The sequence below is a fragment of the Tursiops truncatus genome, chromosome 13 (assembly GCF_011762595.2).
Source record: "Tursiops truncatus isolate mTurTru1 chromosome 13, mTurTru1.mat.Y, whole genome shotgun sequence".
Classification (NCBI taxonomy): Eukaryota; Metazoa; Chordata; class Mammalia; order Artiodactyla; family Delphinidae; genus Tursiops; species Tursiops truncatus.
The window spans coordinates 38,130,568-38,153,077 of NC_047046.1; the positions used below are offsets into that span (position 1 = coordinate 38,130,568).

Here is a 22,510-nt window from a genome sequence, read left to right on the forward strand (position 1 = left end):
ACGTATGGACGCCACATGCAGTAAAGCAAAGTGCCCACCGTGCATTTCCAAATGATAACAGTTGGAATTCCAAAAATCCCATAATTTAATTTTCATTTAGTCAGTTACTAATCCAACATTAATTCAACAAGTATTTGTTTCTGTGCAAGGATCAATGTTTCAAATACAAGACAGGTTTATGTGCCATTCTAAATACTACTGTCTATACTGTTCAGCAGTGGTAACATGGGGGCTTATTTGAGTAACGGGGATTGTTCAGTTATATATTCAGGGTACCCGAAAAGTCAGGAACCACAGGATAAACTTATACAAATGATCCTTGAACAACACAGGTTTGAACAGGATGGGTCCACTTTTACATGGGTATTTTTCTTTTTCTTTTTCTTTTTCTTTTTTTTTTGTGGTACGCGGGCCTCTCACTGCTGTGGCCTCTCCCGTTGCGGAGCACAGGCTCCGGACGCGCAGGCTCAGCGGCCATGGCCCACGGGCCCAGCCGCTCCGCGGCATGTGGGATCTTCCCAGACCGGGGCATGAACCCTTGTCCCCTGCATCGGCAGGCGGACTCTCAACCACCGCGCCACCAGGGAAGCCCTACATGGGTATTTTTCAATAGTAAATACTTCAGTACTACATGGTCCGTGGTTGGTTGAATCCAAAGATATAGAGGAACCTAGCACACCGAATTATATGTAGATTAACACTGCCTCCTCCAACCGTTGTTCAAGGATCTGTAAGTGGAATGTTAGCTATATTTTCAAATAACAGGTTCAAAGTGTTTTTCTTCAACCTCCCTTTCAGGTGAAGTATTCCTAAATTTAAAGAGGTCCAACTATTAACCTGAGAAAAGTAAATAAACTACTTTCCTTGTGTTTCTAGATATGTTGAAAACACTCTAGTTTAATTAAGTTTTTCAGATAAACGATCAGACCCATTGCTTTACATTATGAGGTACTTCTGAAAAAGCATCTGGAGGAAAAACGTTTTGAGTATATTATTTGAAAATGTAATTAATATATTCATTAAAAATAAGTTTGTCCTATGGTCTCCTGACATTTAGGGTACTCTATATAATAAAATGGTTCCAGACTTCATTATCTCTCTGGTTCATTTCTCTGAACCCTAAATTGGACTAAAACCTGGCTCACAGAGGATTTTAAGTTTTCTCCATTACATTTATAAATCAGAATATATATTATTTTCTACCTTAACATTATGATTACTTCATGTTTAACTTAAGGATAACTATGACCTACTACTAGATCCCCTTCTGCAATAAGCTTTTATTTAGAAATTTACTCAGAATAAAATGACAGTTATTAATTTTAATTCTACAAATTATGATTCAGATTTTTATTTTAATTTTGATTCTTGAAATAATTTATGTGCCATTATTCATTACTATGCCTTCATACCATCACTCAAATTACTGGTAATATGAGACAGTAATCAATCAATCCACTAAAAATTCATTTCACTTATGCTAGATACACTACAAAGTTAAAGCATAATTTTTCAGTTGGGTTGTGACTAAATGCTTATTTCTTGTTTTCAGAATTGGTTTTTAAATGTGTTCTGCCAGCAATACGTTATACTCTTAAAATTAGCTGCAAAATTATACTATTTATTCTGTGTGAAATTTCACTGGAAATTTACCTTTTTCAGGGCATACTTTGGGTCTTCAGGAAGAACCATTATTATCCTGCCATCAGGATATTCAGCTAGAATTCTTTCTTTTTTCCAACCCTAGACATATATATATAAAAAAAAGAATTAATTTTATTTATCACATTTCATACATCATATTCATGTACAATAAGAAAAATATATCAATGTGTCTAAAAATTACAGACATGGAAAAGTATATGCTCATTAATATTTAATAAGACATGATAAATCAGGTAATTTGTATAATAGGTATAATACAAGCTAATTTCTCTCTACTATTCATTCAGAGATCTAATACCACAATAGCATTTCTAATTTATCATTTCCCATTTTAAATTAATTTAAAAAATCACACACCAAAAGCAAGCCCCTTAAGGTCAGTGATTCCCAGAACCTAAAGGATAACTCACCCAGTTTCTTGATAAGAGAATTAAAGTCTTAAATTTCTTTGGAACATCGTTACCTCCACAAACAAACACTCATGGTTTTATGTCTGGCATGCCAAAGACCTCCAGGAGGTTTTAAATGAACTGATTTGCATGCAGTAGCCCAATATGTAAGGAATAGTTTTTATTCTTATTGATCACAACTATCAAAGTCACAAGAAGGATACTATAAAAATATAACTACCTTCTAAGAATCTAATAGGGAAGGAGAGGCTACGTTGTGTGTATCTGAAGTTAAACATACTCAAAAAAAGAGAGGTAATAAACTCTTCTTCAGATCCACACTCGTGGTGATTAATGAGCAGAACCTGCATGAAAAACAAAACAAAACAAAAGCCACTTAAATCTAGTAAGATGGGACTGAACCAGAGGTTAAAACTAGGAGCTTTGAAGTTAAAAATAAGTACAGAAGGAATGAGCTTAACTAGTTGTTCCACTTGTCTTACCCAACCAACTTTAAATAAAAATGCCTTTCAAGAAGCAATATGTACTTCTATTAAAGAAAACCAGCATCTTCTTTCTGAGATTTGTTTGAGAATATTAAAGCTCAATGAAACCAAGAAAAAGGCAACTATATTTTTAAAAATACTATGGCAAGTCTGAAAGGAGGTTGATTTTCTTAAATAATCCAGAATGGTCTTTTTGGGAGAGGGCAGGATCTTAGCTGGGGACAGAAAGTCTAGAAATAAACTTGGTATAAATCACAATTTGGATTAAAGTATTTAAAATCAGAATTTGTTTAAAAAATAGAGCACCCAAAGGTAAAGTAAAATTCAGACTATAATTATGATGGTAATGCGTTCCCAAGATTTGAAAAGAAAAAAGGAGCAGAAACAATAGTCACAGAAGTCATTTTTTTCAAACTAGAAACAAAAATCTGAATCATATCCAGATTTGAATATAGGTAAAATGCTTCTACAGGGAATAAAAGATATCACCCTCTTTAAAAACAAATTTACATTAATATGTTATTTTTGGGAAAAGTTTTTAAAATAAATCTATTTCACATAAAATGAAAATGGAGACTTTTCATTTTAAAAACTAAACGACAAATTCAATGAAAAGCTAGAATTTAAGTAACCCCAACTTATAACAAAGTCATACGTCCTGAACTGAATTACCTGAAGATAATTTGATAAGCTATTTTCCTACTGTCTTTAAAAATAACAATACTGGTCTAACGTCATTATATTGCACCATAGGCACTAGATAAAGTAGTTTGCTTTACTGACTTTTTAGTACAAAAACTTTCTCTTGATACAAGTTGAAACTTGCATGTTCACACAGGAAATGTTATCACAATTGGATTTGATACAATTTTTTAAAATGTTTTAAGTATGATTGTTTTTTCATGTACGTGTATAAGCAGCAGGAATTGCAACGGGCAGAGTTATTACTGCTTAGGTTTCTAATGTTTATGAAGACAGGATATTTAAGTGAAAACTTTTTAAGAGTTCTGGAATAAAAGTTCAGGGTTTAAATCCCATTTCCTGGTAGTTACTAGCTATATGGTCTTGGGCAAATCACTGGAACTCTCATTCTGTTTCCTGACCTAGGCTATGGACAAAATAGCTGTCATCACATACATTACTTAGGAGTTTAGAGCACTGCATTTAAGAGATGATACCTCACAGAGAGCAGCCACTCAGTAACTCTTAGTAACTTCCACTCTACCTTCCTAATGGTATCAAACTAAAATCCATGTACTACTTTAAGAAAACACAATTAAAAAGTCCCCAGAGTTAAATACGACAATAAATTCAAATCTTGGACAAGGCAAAGATGAAAGAACCAAGTTGGCTAATATCTGTCAAATAAGATAATAAAGACATTTATATGCTTCAACTGCAGTTAACTCTTTCCTGGAGTCAATAATCACATGATCCTCCTATCTTTAGAATACTTAGATGAGATGAAATGTGTCTGCTACTTGAAACTGAGACAGAGGTGGAGGTTTTGGGAAGGGTAAATGCAATTCAGAGGAAGAACCAAATAGCCACAGCTTTTTTTTGCAAAGATATAAATTTCAATGTTTATATCTTAAATGAAATGTTATTTCATTTACACCTTTCACCTTTAGCTCTAACATGTTACACATATCCCTCTGCTAGCAAGTGGCATTTTCCAAACCCCAAATATTCTTAATTCACCCATCTGGCTACTGAAAAGCAGAACGCTTTACACTGCTGATAGCAATCAATGATTTTTTTTTGCCCCAACCCCACTGTAGTTACTCTACACTTCAGAGCCTAAAGAATGGAAGGGGTTTTTCCTCTTTTTCCATTTGAAAAAGATTACAATTAAAAACAAAATACATTGGGTGGTGAATATATTGATGTATACAATTGTTGAAATTCATCAGCCAAACATTTAGATCTGTGCGTTCAAGTTATATACGTTCATACTAATCACTTTCATAAAAGGTTGAATGGAAATACCCATGAAAGAATACCCTGAAAAATAAAACCAATAACCAGCTTTTCAAAAAAATTATCAACAAATACGGCAAGGAAAAAAAAAAAGACCTAGAGGGAGAACCTTTAGATTAAAGGAGATTTAAGAGACATACCAACCAATGCAACATATGGACCTTAATTCAAACAGTATAGAAAATTACGAGATATTTGGGGAGATTCTGAACCCTGAGGGAATATCTGATATTAAGGAATTAAATTTTAAAGGTGTGGTTATACTCTTTAAATCCTGTTTACGGTAAAAAAAAAAAAAAAAGAGCAATCTTTTCATCTTTTAAAAATACATATTTAAAAATATCCACTAAAATGATAATGTGACACCTGGGTTTCACTTTAAAATAATTAGGAGGGGTAGATGCAAGAAGATTTCCCATGAATTGTGACTTGTTAAAGCTAAGTGATGAGTACCTGGGGACTCACTGTTTGGTGGTGGGGATGTGGGGCGAGATGGGGTAGACTATTTTGGAAAGTTCAAATCACCCATTGTCAAAACTGTGCCCAAGGCCCAAGGCTTGCTCAAATACCATTTATTCAGAAGTGAAAAATGAATGTCAAATGAATCCAGTCAGCAGAGTGGTTAGACCTGAGGCTGGGAAAAGCACTGACTGCAGTGGGGGCACAGAGCAGCTTCTGAGATGCTAGTGGTGTTTCTTGTCATGTGGGTGTTCACTTTGCAAAACTACACCATTAAGCTGAGCACTCATTATTTGGGTACTTTTCTTTACATGTTGTATTTCAATTAAAATTTTACTTAAAATTACTAAAGGAATTTGAAAAACAGACAGTTTTAGTTCGACAGCAAGTCTAACACTTTTTATATGTTGAAATAGATATATTCTAAATACCATCTCTTTTTAAAATTTTAAGTCTTCAGAAACAAAAGTAAATTAAAATTAGCTCATTCAAAATTCGGTCACATGCTCTTCTGGACAGTACCCAAGGCAGAAAGCATAAAAAAACTGCAGAAAAACTGCATAAGAGAAACAAATTATAGACTCTTGAAATATATAAAAATATTTTGTTGAAATGAATTTTAAACGTAAATATGTACTTATGAATATTTTAAAAGTCAGCAAGGACATACACCAAAATATAAACAGAGGTTATCTGATTTAATTTTTTTCCTTTTAGTTTATCTGTATTTCCTGTTTTTTCTACTTTAATAAAATGTTATAATGAAAGTATTAATATACTTTAACTACCCGCAAGCAGCTGGTTTTAATTCATGTTTGGACACTTTGCAAAAATAATCTTGTATTAACAACAATAATGATAAAGACGTATTTCCATGCCCTCTCCAGGCACACCACCTTCCCCGAATCTCCATGTGTTCACCAACCCAAAAGCTCTCTGAACCCTGTCCTTCTGGGTTTTTTGGAGGCTTCACTACAGAGGCAGAATTGATCAAATCATTGGCCACTGGTAACAGAACTCAATCTCCAGCCCCTCTCCCCTCCCCAGGATCAGGGTGTGAGAACTGAAAGTTTCAACCCTCTGTAGTCGGCTCCACTGGCAAACAGCCCCTGTCCTTGGGTGAGCTCCAAAGGTCATCTCATTAAAGTAACAAAAGACACTTTCTCCCATCACTTAGGAAATTCCAAAGGTTTTGGGAGCTGTGAGTCAGGACAAGCACTGAAGATGGGGTCAATTATTTCTGAGCTAAATTTATTGTACACACAATATATTTTGTTGAAATTCAAATAAAATAATAAGAACCTAGTCTATTACTCATGGACCCTAGAGCCAACTACGTCACTCACTAGCTGTGTGATTTCAGGCAAAATACATATCCTTCTTTCTGCTGTTTCCTCATTTATAAATTAATTGTAACTACTTAGTGATCTGCTAAAAGAACTAAGAGGAGTTTAATATGGGTAAAATGCTTAGAGGAGTCCCTGGTACACAGAAAGACCTTAACTAATGTCATTTCTTTTCCCTCCTAAATGTAAAATAAACTAATTTGTATCAATTTATTTACCCCCAAAAAATTCCTCTGGGAATTAAAAAACATGAAGATATCTTATATGTTGATTTGTGTTCAGTCAACCAGGCATGAATGATATAATCAGTCTATTAAAGCAAAATTAAGCACAATGCTCTGTGAAGTTAACCTTCAAATCCGTTAGCTATATTTATTACTACTAGAGTATTTCAAGATTCATGGTTTCCCATTTTAAATGACTTAACCACTAAAAGCTAGCCAACATGTTTAATTTTCCAGTTTTAAAGAAGGTATTCAGAAAAACGAAAGTCCCATGACACAGTGGGGTTTTTTTATTCATTAAGTGAGTCAGAAATCAAAGAATATACACAGGAATTTGTTTTATTTTAGAAAAATCTGACTCAATTCTACAGATGTTTTATAGACTTTTCATTTTGTAGGTATGCTATGATAGCAGGATCTCCTCCAGTGTACTTTTCTCATTCTCCGCAATATTTGAACTAAACAGAAGCTAGAACTCCTAAAAGCTTCTACTCCTCCAGTAAAACTATTTGTTTTGATAAATCCTGTATCCTGTACCCCACGACCAATTTTCTTTGATCCAGGGATTAAGCTACAGGGATCTGGAGTTTTGGGATGTCTAGACTGCTGAGGCCTACAATGAGACTTACTATAAATATAGACCATAAGCTCCAAAACGACTAAGACTTCGTTTGACACACACTATAGCCCAAGTCATAGCACTGAAAATCAAGTAACCAATAAATATTTTTGAAACGGTGGAGTGTGCCTGAAGGACTAAAGCCTCTATTCATAAAACCAAGAACTTAACCTCTCTGTCTTAGTTTTGTAACCCATAAAAGAGGAATGAAAACTACTTCACTAAGTTACAGTGAATTAAATAATACTTACTGAACAATTACAAAACTTAGTTATAGCTGACAGAATGTGGAAGGTAAAGAGGGGGAGAATGCAGTCACCAAGGAGTCAAATATCATTTATAAATATTAAAATTATAGGCAATCAACAAAACTAAACATCAAAATATAGCTAGTAAAAACTGGGAAAAGAAGATTTTACTAAAACACATTTATATACAGCTTGAGATATATATATATATATACATATAAGCTATATATACAATGTTGGAAACACTGAAAAAGACAAAAGTGCTTAACCAGTGGAGAATGAGACTGGAAACAAGGTAGGGAAAAAGGAGGCTTTTTTTTTTTTTTCATTTTATACCTTACAATTCTGGAAATTTCCATTTCTAGGTACACATACTGCTTTTATAAATTTTCTTTTAAAAGATGAGTTGAAGAATAAAAACTTTGAAGGCCACCCTTTAATTCACCTAAATTAAAATCTTTTCAAGGAAAAAAATGTGAAAGGAAAATTTTCTCTACAATGGAGGTTTGAAGAACAAATGCCCTTAAAAGCACATGTTAAAAGAGAAGTATTTAAATACCCTTTCTTGCAAGTAATACAATAATGGTATATAAGAAAATTTTTTCAATAATGCCTTTTCATAACTAAGGACCACCTGATTCTGAAATACAATTTTTAAAATTACTTTGGAAGGAACTCAATGATTTACAGAGCAATATCTGTTTTCGACAGTTATTTTCCATTTCTCTAACATCCCTGTCATGTGTATATATGTTTTTTTAAATTATAGTTTTCACCACTTCCTGAGAAAAATCTAAGTTCTAAGAAATAGGTTTTTATGAGAGGTGCTTAATATGTTCTGAACAGCAAAACATTTTCATGGGTAAAATGGTAGAATCTTAAAACTACTTGGAGTTTTAATAGCTTCTGATTAAGAAAAACAAAAATCTAAAAGAAAGAGAAGTGATGAAGTCTGGTATTTATTAAAGTCACCCAATTTATAATTCAGGAAAAAAGTCTAGAGCTCAGCTAATTAGATATTTTTAATACATGGCAGTAACTTTCTTAAATGATGTCCACCTAATCAACTTGCTGGACTAACCAATGCTTAGTTTTCCCTGGGTAACAGAAGCTGATGCCTGGGGCACACTGACTGTCAACCAGTAAACAACTACTTTGGAATTCCAAAACTAAGTGACGTGATTACCAAGAGTCATTTGTTTGTTCCTAAACTTGTTTATGCCAATTTATTATTTTAACTATAAAATGCAATCAAATAAACTGACAAAATTATAGTGCAGGGACTTCCCTGGTGGCGCAGTGGTTAAGAATATGCCTGCCAATGAAGGGGACACAGGTTTGAGCCCTGGTCCGGGAAGCTCCCACAAGCCGTGGAGCAACTAAGCCTGTGCGCCACAACTACTGAGCCTGCACTCTAAAGCCCATGCGCCACAACTACTGAAGCACGCGCGCCTACAGCCCATGCTCTGCAACAAGAGAAGCCACCGCAATGAGAAGCCCGTGGACCACAACGAAGAGCAGCCCCCGCTCGCTGCAACTAGAAAAAAAACCCGCACGCATCAATGAAGACCCAAGGCAGCCAAAAATAAATGAATAAATAAACTTGTTTATTTTTTTATTAAAAAAAAAGCACAGGTATTTGGGTCTGCATCTCCTCTTTAAAAAACGAGAGTGCAAAGATAGTTGTTTTAATGAAAGTTAGGCTGGACACTCTGGAAAAAAGCAAATAGGCCAAGTCTCTTTTAAAAATCAGAAATGCAGCAAGAACAATTCTATACCCAGATTCTCAGGTTGCTCTGCAATATTTAAGTTCTTCCTCTATATTTTTAAAAGTACATCATAAAGGATGGCTATGGGTGTGATTTATATGAGGAAAAAAACAAAGCTAAACTAATTAGAGGATCCATACTCAAAGAAACAGCTTCCCCCCATCAATTACATTTAACATACATTGACAGGCTTCAAATTATAATAAAATGTTTAAACTATGTAATGACCCTATAGAAGACATTGCTCTTTGCCCATCCCAAGCCATTCTCTCCCATTCTTTTTTTGACCATTTTGTTTGGGGCGGTAATATGTGTATTTCAACAATAAATTCCAAATAGTCCAGTGTTTCTCAACAGGGCTGTTACTGGCACTTTAGGCTAGACATTCTACCTTCTTTGGAAGTGTCACACGCATTGCAAAAAGTTCAGTACCCCTAAACCCTGCCCACCAAATTTCAATATTCTCCACGTGTTTCCAGATGCTACCTAACAGAAGTTATGTAATAAACACCCCATTCCCCTACCTTGAGAACCACTGGCACAATAAATCATATTCTCTTACTTCTTTTTGACAGATTCTTACATTCCCAGCTCTCTTGCAGCTAAAGGGTAGCTAGCTACCAGGCCCAGTTCTGGTGAATGAGACATAGGGAACTTTGCAAGAGCTTCTGGAAAATTGCTGTTCTTCAGTGATAAAATGAAAAAACCACTTGAGGGACTCTTTTTGAAAGAATACCCACTCCAACCAACATTCCTCCTTTAAATCTGAACATGGTATCTGGACTACAGGAGTTTACTTTATGAACCATGAAGTTACAGCTATGAAGCTAAAAAGTCAACACACTAAGGAGAGAAGGGCACTGAAGGAGAAATACCCAGTGTTCATGTTGGGTATTTTTAAAAAACATTTTTTTGATTGTTGAACTGCTGAATGGAACAACCCCAAGACTATGTACCTCCAGACTTCTTCTTAAGAAAACATGTATCCTTATGATTTAAGCTACTATTAGTTGGGTATTCTGATACCAAGGATCTCCACTTGAATCAACTTTTTTGATTAACTGACCCAATTTTCCCAATTGTGCCAGTTAAGAAAACTTCTGTAATTACATCATCAAATCTATTACTATAGGAATAATATTTCTCTTAAGGTATACTCGGGTCAGACCTAACTAAAAGTCATATGAAGAATTATGAGATTCTTTTCTCTGTCATTCTCAAATACTAAGGAATCCAAAACATCCCTTTATTAGGATTCATCAATTAAGCACTTTTCAACTTGTAGCAATAATCTCCCAGTATATAAGAAATATTTCATTTGATGTCAGTCTCATCTCAAGGTCATCTGGGCTTAGTGAGCAAATCTACTGACCTCTTCAGTTTCACTCATGATTTTAAAAAATTCATGGCCCAAACTCCACTCCATCACAAGTCCCAAATCCATTACTGAAAAATGTTCTCTAAATGTATACCTTTGGGAGTTCCACTCCCAGTTAAGATAAAGAAGGTCATAAAAAGATCACTGGTTCTGTTGTAATAAGAAAACACCCAATAAACTAAAAAGCATTTTTTTTTTTTAAGGCAATGCAGAGCTGTGGACTGATTTCCAGAGATGAACCCGCCCTACCTGGGTGAGCAGAGACCAGCAGCCACTTTTATCCCTAAGACATTGACCAATCAGTGTCTTAGAGGAGCAGGATTGCCACAGGCAGAGGACAAGAAAAGTCTACTCCTGGGACAGGGAAAAATCAGTCAAATTCTTAATGGTCATAAGTGAGCTGGCATGGAAGTCTGAAATCTGGAGGAGTGCGAAACACAGAGGTAATGCTCCACCAACTCTCCCATGGGACATCTGCTGAGTGGGGCTAGGAGGTATAGAGAGATTTGTGTGCTGTGGAGTTTAGATCCTCAACCTCTGCTGGAGAGAGGCACCTGATCCCAACCTTAAGACATTAAAAATCCAAATGGATAGAATAACTAAAATTTCAACCCAACTCAACACCTAATGAAATCTAAGAGATCAGTCCCTTAACGTAGTTGCCAGACAGAAAGAAGGGAAAGCTTTGGCTAGGGGGCAGGGGGCAGGGGCAGGGAAGGGAATTATCTGATTATCTACTTCAGTTGCTAGTGTTCTTTTATACACAATGTCCAAGAAAAACTTACAAGGCAAGACAGGAAGATTTAATATTGTCAACAGGTCAGTTCTTCCCAACTTGATCTATAGAGTCAATGCAATCCCAATCAAAATCCCAGCAAGCTCTTTTGTGGATATTGACAAACTGATTCTAAAGTTTATATGGAGAGGCAAAAAAGTCAGAATAGCTAACACAATATTGAAAACGAACAGAGTCAGAGAACTAACACTATTGGACATCAAGACTTACTGTAAAGCTACAATCATCAAGCCAGTGTGACACTGGTGAAAGAAGAAACAAAGAGACAATGAAACAGAATAGAAAGCCCAGAAATAGACCCACATATAGTCAACTGATCTTTGGTAAAAAGCAACAGCAATACAATGGAGAAAAGATGGTCTTTTCAACAAATGGTGCTGGAACTACTACTATATGTTCACGTGCAAAAAAAAAAAAAAAAAAGGATTTAGATACAGACCTTACACCTTCACAAAAATTAACTCAAAATGGACCATAGATGTAAATGTAAAATGCAAAACTATAAAAACTCCTAGGAGATAACAAAGGGAAAAATCCATCTCCTAGGAGATAACAAAGGGAAAAATGCCATGACCTTAGGTATGGCAATAATTCTTTAGATACAACACCAAAAGCACAATCCATGAAAGAAAGAACTGATAAGATGGACTTCATTAAACTTAAAATTAAAAACTTCTGTTCTGCAAAAGACACTGTCCAGAGGATGAGAAGACAAACCTCAGACTGGGAGATATCAATATTTACAATGACCTAGCTCATAAAGGGCTGTTATCCAAAATATACAAGGAATTCTTAAAACTCGACTATAAGAAATCAAACAACCTGTTAAAAAATGGGCCAGGGACATCCCTGGTGGCGCAGTGGTTAAGAATCCGCCTGCCAATGCAGGGGACATGGGTTTGAGACCCGGTCAGGGAAGATCCCACATGTCGCAGAGCAACTAAGCCCGTGCGCCACCCACATGTCGCAGAGCAACTAAGCCCGTGCGCCACAACTACTGAGCCTGTGCTCTAGAGCCTGCGAGCCACAACTACTGAAGCCTGCATGTCACAACTGCTGAAGCCCGTGTGCCTAGAGCCCGTGCTCCACAGCAAGAGAAGCCACAGCAACGAGAAGCCCGCATACCTCAACTAAGAGTAGCCCCCGCTCACCAAAACTAGAGAAAGCCCGCGTGCAGCAACAAAGACCAATGCAGCCAAAAATAAATAAATTAATTAATTAATTGAAAAAAAAGGGCCAAAGACCTGGACAGATGCCTCACCAAAGAAGATATACAGATGGCAAATAAGCATATGAAAAGATGCTCCCTATTCTGTCACTATGGAAATGCAAATTAAAACAACAGTAAGATCCAATACACAACCATTAGAATGGCTAAAACCCAGAACACTGACAACATCAAATTTTGGCAAGAATGTGGAGCAACAGAAAATCTCATTCATTGCTGGTGGGAATGCAAAATGGTACAGCCACTTTGGAAAACAGTTTGGCAGTTCTTACAAAACTAGACACACTCCTACCACACGACCCAGCATTTGCACTCCTTAGTATTTACAAAAACGAGTTGAAAATGTATGTCCACTCAAAAACCTGCACATGGACATTTATAGCAGCTTTATTCACAATTGCCGAAATGTGGAAACAACCAAGATGTTCTTCAGTAGGTGAACAGGTAAATAAATTATGATACATCAGGATAATAAAATATTATTCATCACTAAAAAGAAATGAGCTATCATGAAAAGATACAGAGTAACTTTCAATGCATAATACTAAGTGAAAGAAGTCAATGTGAAAAGGCTACATACTGTATGATTCCAATTACATACCATTCTGGAAAAGGCCAAACTTTGGAAACAGTTAAAAAGATCAGTGGTTGCCAGGGGCTGGGGCCAGGGTTAGGCAAGGATAAAGCAAGGGAGAACAGAAGAACTATTCTGTATGACATTACTGGATACATGTCATTATGTATCTTTTAAACCCATGAAATGTACAACACCAAGAGTGAACCCTAATATATACTATGTACTTTGGGTGATAATTTGTCAATGTAGGCTCATCAACTGCAACAAATATACCACTCTGGTGTGGAATGTCAAGCATATGTACGGGCAGGAGTATACAGGAACTCTCTCTACCGTAAGCTCAATTTCCCTATAATCTTAAACTACTCTATAAAAATAAAGTCTATTAAAAAAAAAGTAAGACCATGGACAGAAATAGGAAATTATGATCCAAGATCAAGAGGGGAAAAGTCAACAGAAACAGGCCCAGTGTGACCCAAATGTCTGAATTAGCAGAAAAGAACTTTAAAATTGCTATTACACGTATGCTAAAGATTTTAAAGGACAAGAGGACAAACTATGTGAAAGAAGAATTTCAGGAGAGAAACTAAAACTCTCAAAATTTAATTCCTGTGATAGAAGGATTAGAAGCATTATTTTTATATATAAAGAAAAATTTATCTTACAGAAAATTAAAATTAAATACAACTGAAGAAAAACCACTGGTACAAAATAATCTATAATGACCTCTTACATCTTAGCAAAAAAAAAAAAGAGTTAAATTACTTTGACTATTTTTCTAAACAAAGAACAAATGATTTTAGCACCTAAATTCAGTCAGATATGTAATTCAATATGCAAACCTAGTTAATAAACCTCTAACTGCCACAATGAATTCAAATTTGGGCTGCTTTACATATTTTGAAGTATGTTACTATTCTGTCTAACTTACAGTATGTTCCATGTCCCCCAAAGATATTTATACTATTAATTCCCAATGATTTAATATCAACAAATATCAGAGTTGCCAAAGCCCAGAGAAATCTGGTTTAATCTCATTTTTTAAAATTTTTATTTATTTATTTATTTTTGCGGTACGCGGGCCTCTCACTGCTGTGGCCTCTCCCGTTGCGGAGCACAGGCTCCGGACGCGCAGGCTCAGTGGCCATGGCTCACGGGCCCAGCCGCTCCGCGGCATGTGGGATCTTCCCGGACCGGAGCACGAACCCGTGTCCCCTGCATGAGCAGGCGGACTCTCAACCACTGCGCCACCAGGGAAGCCCTTAATCTCATTTTTAAATGAGAAAACTGAGACTCACCACTCTTGTTCTGTGGCTTCAAATCAAAATCTGTTCTTTAATTCAATGCATTTGTTGAGCTCCTACTACGCATTGGCAGGTGCTCTTCAGCATGATAAACAGACTACCAAGGACTCTGCTTCGACACAGCTTCTACTCCAGTGGGGAATACACATAACAAACTTTCAGAGTGTGATAAGTTATACAGACAGAAGAGGGACAAGGGGAGCTATTTTGTACTGGGTGGTCAGGGAGGGTGTCTTTAAGACCAGAATGAAGAGAGCCAGTACGTGAAGATCTGAGAGAAACACTCCAAGCAAAAGTAATATAAGTACAAATACACTAAGAATGGAATGTGGCTGAAGTGGTTTAAGAACAGAAGGAAGATCTGCATGACCGGAGTACAGCAAGTAAGGGGAAGAGTGTAAGGAGATGAGATTAGAGAAGGGAGAGTGTGCGGGGCCTTGATGCCACAGTTAAGTACTCTGAATTTTATTCTATGTGTGATGTGAATTCACTGGAAAATCTTAAAGAAAGGAAGGACATAATATGATTCAAGTTTTTAAAAGACTGCTATGGACAACATGCAGAAAGACTGCAGGGAAACAAAAATGGAAGATGGGAGACCAGTTAGGGAAGCATTACACAAGTGGTCCAGGCAAAAAATGCTGCCAGCTTGGTTCAGAGCAGGAGCAGTAGACATGACAAAAGTGGGAGTATTTGGAATCTATTTTGAAGGTGAAATTCACTAAAGGATTGAGTTAGAAGGACAATAAAAAGAAAACTGAAGGACTGTTCTGAAGTTTTCAGCTTGTGGATATGAGTAAATGGCGGTACCATCTCTGGAATAGAGAAAAGTAGAGGAAAAACAGATTGAAGTTTTTATTTGCCACTAGATATATTTTCCCTCCCCAGAGTTTGTGAACACTTTCTACTAAGCCTGTGCTCTAGAGCCCACGGGCCACAACTACTGAGCCCACATGCCACAACTACGGAAGCCAGCGTGCCTAGAGCCCATGCTCCGCAACAAGAGAAGCCACCACAATGAGAAGCCCACGCACAGCAACGAAGAGTAGCCCCCGCTCTCCACAACTAGAGAAAGCCCGCGTGTAGCTACGAAGACCCAATGCAGCCAAAAATAAATAAATAAATAAATTTATTTTTTAAAAATGTAAAATTTTGTTGCATGTAACATTCATTCTAAAGGTATTCGTTCTCCAATATATGGCCTTCACATCCCAAAGGAAAATTACTTTCTGACTGCTCCCATTCTACATTTATACACCACAATATTTTAAGTCTTTAAGATATAATAAGTTAGAAAAACTAAAAATGTGGGTCAGGGAAGAGAGAAAAAGTACTTGGATGCTTGAAATAAGACATTTGGTAATTTTTATGTAACAAATTCCTACCTGTTTCTAAAGAAACTACTTCTTAACTTTCAACCTTTAAGCAGGGAAACTCAATGAAACTCAGACCAAATTCTGAGTCGGCTCTCTGCATTCCTCCTACAAATATACCTGGGCTCCCTATTCCCTAAGAATGCTGGAGTACACTTAGTTCTAAGAGCCAAGGCTACTTTGCTTCCGATTCCTTTCCCAATCCCAAGACTTAAAAATCCCTATTCCTGCTCCACACCCAGTTTCCTCTTTGTCCTAGTTATCTTCAAAAGGAATATAGAAAAAGTATGCAGAAGTAAATTCACATGTACTCAAGTTTCACATAAAAGAAATTAAAGGTTACTGGATCATGGCTTCCCTGCCTCAGCTTTCTGTAGCAGCACTGTCTAACTGAATTCACTGTGACAATACAAATGTTCTACATCTACACTAACACGTAGCCTCTAGCAACATGTGACTACTGAGCACTGGTTACTGTAACTGAGGAACAGCATTTTTCATTTCTGTGGTTTAGTGCTACCATACTGGATAGTGCAGCTGTACATCTAATCAGGGATCTGTCAAATCCTTCTTCGAAGTTTTTCTTGTCATCAAGAGGTGAAAACAAACCCCTCTTCTGATCACTGCTCTACCAAAGTAATTATCACTTCTAAATTGCAAAGCTAATTTATAATTTAATTTAAATAGTTAATATTGATTTATTGCTTTAATAGTTACTTAAAACTTCTACTGTTAACTTTTCATTTCTTTCAGGCTTTGTTCCTAAATTTGAAGGCAAGGGTATATCAAATACCCTGAGAGTAAGGTCCTCCACAAAGCATTCAGTCAAATGTTAATCAAAGGAGATAAGGGAAAGACAGAGGTAAGAAAGATTAAGTTAGGAGATTTTCTGCAAAGAACCCACACATTATTCCTCTTCTGCATTACTAAAAGCTCAAAATACAGATGAGTTCTGGACAGGTTCCTTGCCTAGCAACATGGCTCAATGCTCTTGGGGGAGTTTTTCCTGCTTTCTCTTCACACCTTTAGGAAAACAGTTATCTTAGTTCATGAAGGGAAACTGAAATGAACCTAGGTCTAAACCAGAATCCAGGCTCCCCCTGAGGCCTTAAGGGGCTCCTTCCTAAATAGTTTCTAGTAAGTCAGATAAAATACATTTCCTCAAATGGTGTCAATGAAGCAGATGGAGTACAATGAAGGAATAGAGAAAGAGAGCACCATCACTCTCTCCCCTACCCCAAACCAAAGAGGATAAGGAAAAGAAAAAATTGTAGTCAACCAAAAGTAGCCTCTGTGGCATCAATTTCTATTGCTACTATGGCTATATAATTTATATGCTATTTTAGACTTCAGCCATTTTTACCTGTCATAGATTATTACCATGTCTAAGGGAAACTTTTTACCCTAAGGAAAAACTACTTATTTTCTAAAGAATGTTTGATTAAAATATAAAAAGTATAACTCATTCTAATTTATTCTAAGTGGAAGAAAACTTGATTTCCAATCGCTGAACACTGCCCATTTGAAATAACTAAAAGCCAGAGCACGAAATGACTTCTTTTCTATATGCTTCTCTCCAAGAATCAAACACAACAGATGAACTGGCATTTAAAAAACTTAGATGTTTCATCAAACACTTAACAGTACTTAATGCAAAAGCACAATATTAGGTGCCCAATAAATGATTCACGTCACAACCCAAAATCCAGGGTTGTGATCACAGCAGAATATCTTTAACATAGGTATGTTTTTATCCTCCCTCCATACACTAGAAAAGAATGCTACAATGTTCTGGAGGAGTTTCTACCTTAAAATCTATGTATACCTACACATTTGAAAACAGCAAAAGATAAGAACATTAACTTTGATGTTAGTGAAGGATGGCCAACTGCTAAACTCGATTCCTTCTCTTGAGCTTATTTCAAAAATAAATAAAATAACCCATAGCTCTGTCCCATCAAGGAGGGTGGGGGTGGGGTGTGGGGCAGGAATCAGTCTTCCCTAAGTTGCTCTACTGCTTTACAGTTTTGCAAGAGCCAGAATTTGTTGAGAAGGTGATGACTCCACCTTGTTCCATAAACTAATTTCCTTTGGTATTGTGGAAGAGCAGAGTACATTAATTCCTGGTTGATTTCTTTACAGATTGTGTCAGAAATTAAGAACTTCCTTTAAAATAAAGAATTAAGTCTTTTAAACCAAATCTTTTTATAATTTGAGGAAACTGGTTGCAAGAATCAGATAATGTAACTTGAGCAGAACACATTTTAACTTCTACCAGGTTCACGTATGTAAAATAAACAAATATTTTTTGCCAAAGAAGTATTCTATAATTTAGCTGCCTGATAGAGCTATTTTTCTTTTGAAGTTTTAAGGATATTAATACAGTCAAATTGGAAAAGTACAAATTTCAAGTGACAAATCAATATCTATCTATAGATATTCTATGTCCACACACCTTATATTTTATTTAGTTAAGCAGTAGGAGGGTGTATGTGTGGAAAAGCAGATGAAATAAGGAATATAAAGGATCATCACAGAAGGGAACCAAAAAAAGAAAACCCCACTTATCTTGGGAAGAAGTAACTGGATAAATAAAACCATGAATATAAATCCTTCAACCAAAGGTAAGGACACAAATTTAACTGAAGCCAATAAAGATCTTTAAATAATCCAACATCTGGTGCCTACATGAAATGAATTGGTGATCTCAGTTCAGATATCCTGGAGGTCTTATTAATGTGAGTGTACAGTACTGAAGGTAACATGTATAAAATAAAAATAAATTCCATTTCAGATATGGGTAAACAGCAATTACATTAAATTACTATTTTCACAAGATATCTGAAATGGTTCAAAATTATTTAAAATTTTGCTACTTCCAAAAACAAGTATTAAATAATACCCATTATGCCTCAAATGCACATACATCAAAAAATACATACTAAAACTTATTTACTTTGTGGGATTTTTTTTTAAGCATACTACAAATTCTGAGGTTTTAACCATCAAGAATTTTTCTCTTTAATTTTATTAAGAAAAGCTCTCACGTTAGCAAAGAGAAGGAAATCCCCAGTCTATTTGGTATAATATACAGCACTATCAATCCCTCAAATAAAAAGTGTGCCAAGCTATACTGAATATTAAGCAGGCTTATCAATAGTTAATAATTATTAAAATCAAATGACTTTTTAAATACTCAAGTTGAACAGCATTACTTGTTAGAAGAGGTTCAATAACACTTTAAAAATATAACTTAAATTCAAAAATCCCACAACATACACCAGCCAGAATAAATTTGCTGGGTTTTATGTTTGGCTCTGTTTTAAAATAAGCCTGTATATATACTACAAGGGCTTTGTATATATTACCATTTCCTAAAGACAAAAATTTTCAATGACTTAAATTTGGCAATTCATCTCTAATTATCTGATTCTGCATTTTAAAAGTCATGAACTGCACTTACCACATATTTTACAGCACTTATAAACTGGTTGTGGAAGAGCAGATGCTGTGTTTCATCTTCTGGATTTGAAGCTGTGTAAAGCATGCCACAAACATTACAGGAAACCGCTCCAAATCTTTTTTGTCCTGCATCCTATTTATAAAAAACAAACAGAAGGTTTTTTCCCCCCCAAAAGAATAATTCCAGAACATCAGCCTCTAAAGCTATAACATGAACATAGAGTGAGAAGTGTTTAAAATAACATTCAATGTTGATTATAAAAACTAAGATGTTAATCTTTGAAATCTGTATGTAATTTTATTAAGAACTGTTTTCCATTTTAGTAATCACTCACTCCACAGCATTTAATAACAACTGAAAGGAACTGAGAAGTATCTTTAACACTACAATCTTAGTTCTAAAGCCCCAAACAGCAAATACCTTATAAATAAGAACTAGTATGTATTTTGTATCTGTGAATAATTATACTGCTAAAGTTTAGAAAAAATAATGTTTCATAGGCATCTTTGGTTTTGCTCTAGTTATATTAAAAAGAGTATGTCACCAGAAACTCTTGAGAAAAGGTAAAATTAAACATTTTCTATTTTCTTTATATCAAATAAGTATGAAAGTCTGATTATAATCACCTGTACTCCAGTAATTCATACTTGTGCTGTAGAATAGCAATTGTTTGCAAAAGGTTTTCTATTCTTGTCCTTATTTAACAAGAAAAATTACAGCAATATGATCTAACTTTAAGAATAATATATTAACTAAAAAAAGCATAATCCCTTTATTTTCCCTGCTCTAAAACTGTATAATTTCAACTAATTATAGGAAAAAAAAAGGATCTCAGATAACTGTATGCTAGTGCCTTACAGCTAGTGTCACAGAGCAGAGAGAAATCAAATGGTAAATAAAAGATTGTATATAAAACTAAAGGGAAGTTCATTCTAAAAGATTCAAACTATTGACAAAATGTTACCTGAAATTTCAGGGAGTTAAAAAAAATTTTTTTTAATTGTGGTTAAGATATAAAACATAGTATTTACCATCTTAACCACTTTTAAGTGTACAGTTCAGCAGTATTTAGTACACTCACATTGTTGTGCAACCAATCTACAGAATTATTTTTATTTTGCAAAACTGAAACTCTAGGGACTTCCCTGGCAGTCCAGTGGTTAGGGCTCCACACTTCCACTGCAGGGGGCACAGGTTCGATCCCTGGTCAGGGAACTAAGATCCCACATGCCACAAGGAGCGGCCAAAAAAACAAAAACAAAACAAAAAACTGAAACTCTATACCCATTAAACAACAGCTCCCCACACCGCCACCCCCAGCTCCTGGAAACCACCATTCTACTTTCTATCTCTATGAATTTGACTATTCTAGGTACCTTATATAAGTAGAATCATACAGTATTTGTCTTTTTGTGACTGACTTATTTCACTTAGATAATGTCCTCAAGGTTCAACCATATTATAACATGTCAGAATTACCTTCCTTTTTAAAGGCTGAATAATATTCCACTGTATACATACACAACACATTTTGTTCAGCCATTCACCCACTGATGGACACTTCAGTTGCTTCCCTTTTGGCTACTGTGAATAACGAATACAGGTATACAAACATCTCTTCAAGAAGGCAGTTTTCACAGTAATGAGTAAGCAGCTGCCTTAGTTTCCTCACTGGTAAATGGAAAATAATAGTTGTACCTATCTCATACTTTTTTATAAGGCTTAACTTAATTAAGTGGAGGAGATGGAACAATGCATTCAAAAATATTAGCTGCCATTATGATCATTAACATCATCATCATTACCATCAACTCTTGACCAGCACTATCCAATAGAAATGTGATCCACAAAGGTAATTTTAAATTTACTAGTAGCCACATTAAAGACTGCAAAAGCAAACAGGTAAAATTAATTTTAATAATACATTTTATTTAACAAAACATATCCCAAATGTTATAATTTCAACATGTATTAAATATTTTTAAAAATTAGTGAGATACTTTACATGCTTCTTTGTACTAATCTTTGAAATGCAGTACATATGTTTACATATATAGAGCATACCTCAGTTGTGACAAGCAACATTTCGAGTGCTCAACAGTCACATGTGGCTACCATATTGGACAGGGCAACTCTAGATTCTACTTGTCTAATCTACTGTTTCACTATCATACTGATTTGACAACAGAAACATTATTAAATTCGATGAAACAACTTTTTCCCTCACTAATCTTTCTCAAAAATTTCTAGAAAATTCTTACAAAGTTATTCTCCCATATTAAAGTTATAATCAATCATCTAGTACCAAAAAATCCTATTAATTATGTTAACTGGAACTACATTAAATGTTCCTATTATTTTGGGTTCTTCATTTTTTTAATATACTGTGCTCACTCAAATTAGATTTTTAATCAATCAAAATATCTCCCTCTTTTCCACCTTGCCACCAAATTGTACTTATTTTCTAATTCAAATTAACTGTTGGTTTATCTTCCTGTAAAATGTAGTTTTAAAATTATAACATACACTAAAATACAGAAATATAAAATCATCTTATTTATTAAACTCCATGTTATTTTAATATTTAAACTACTAAAAAAGGTAGTGATCAAATGACACATTTAAGAAATAACAAATGTGAAATAAAGTGTCAATCTGTTGTAAATAAAACTAGAAGTATGGAAATTTGAATTTTTATTATTTGTTACAGGATGGAATCACTGGCGGGGGTGGCTGTCATAATATCAAGAATATTTCCATAATTAAGACTTATGGCGACAAAAAGTTCTTTAGGTAAAAAATGAATTTATTCCTTGACAATGTGCATAAATAAGATGTTTATAACATTTCACCAAAAAGGTCAAGTTGTATACTTACTATGATCAACTGTTTTTCATCAGCTTTCTCTGCTTCTTTTAGTTTCAATTCTTTTGGAATTGTTATCTCCAAATGGGAATTACACTTAGGCCAAGAATGATTTGGTGGTATCTCCCTTTAAAAAAACAAACAAACAAACAAACAAAAACTATTAAATGTTATAGATCCATATCACTTCAAATCACTGGTAGGAAAAAAAAAAACTTATTTTCTATGCAACACTGACAAATATCAATTCCAAGGGGGGAAAAATAACCTTTTAAAAACCAAAACAGGGAAGGAAACCCAAAGAAACAACTAACTTGCATC

The 22,510-nt window shown here is 35.1% G+C and overlaps 1 protein-coding gene across 9 annotated transcripts in view; it reads right to left on the minus strand.

Annotated features, from left to right (window-relative positions):
- The window catches only part of ESCO1 (establishment of sister chromatid cohesion N-acetyltransferase 1), a 90,684-nt gene that overhangs the window by 28,485 nt on the left and 39,689 nt on the right, over nucleotides 1-22,510 (minus strand). For 8 of the 9 annotated variants that reach the window (XM_073790578.1, XM_019930547.3, XM_073790577.1 and 5 more), the window contains 3 exons: nucleotides 22,202-22,316; nucleotides 19,325-19,456; nucleotides 1,654-1,743 (listed from right to left, as the gene is read on the minus strand). In XM_073790578.1, coding sequence (XP_073646679.1) covers nucleotides 1,654-1,743; nucleotides 19,325-19,456; nucleotides 22,202-22,316 — 337 coding nt within the window. Of the gene's footprint in view, nucleotides 1-1,653; nucleotides 1,744-2,295; nucleotides 2,420-19,324; nucleotides 19,457-22,201; nucleotides 22,317-22,510 lie in introns of those variants that run through there. The other variant, XM_073790579.1, reaches the window with a different exon arrangement.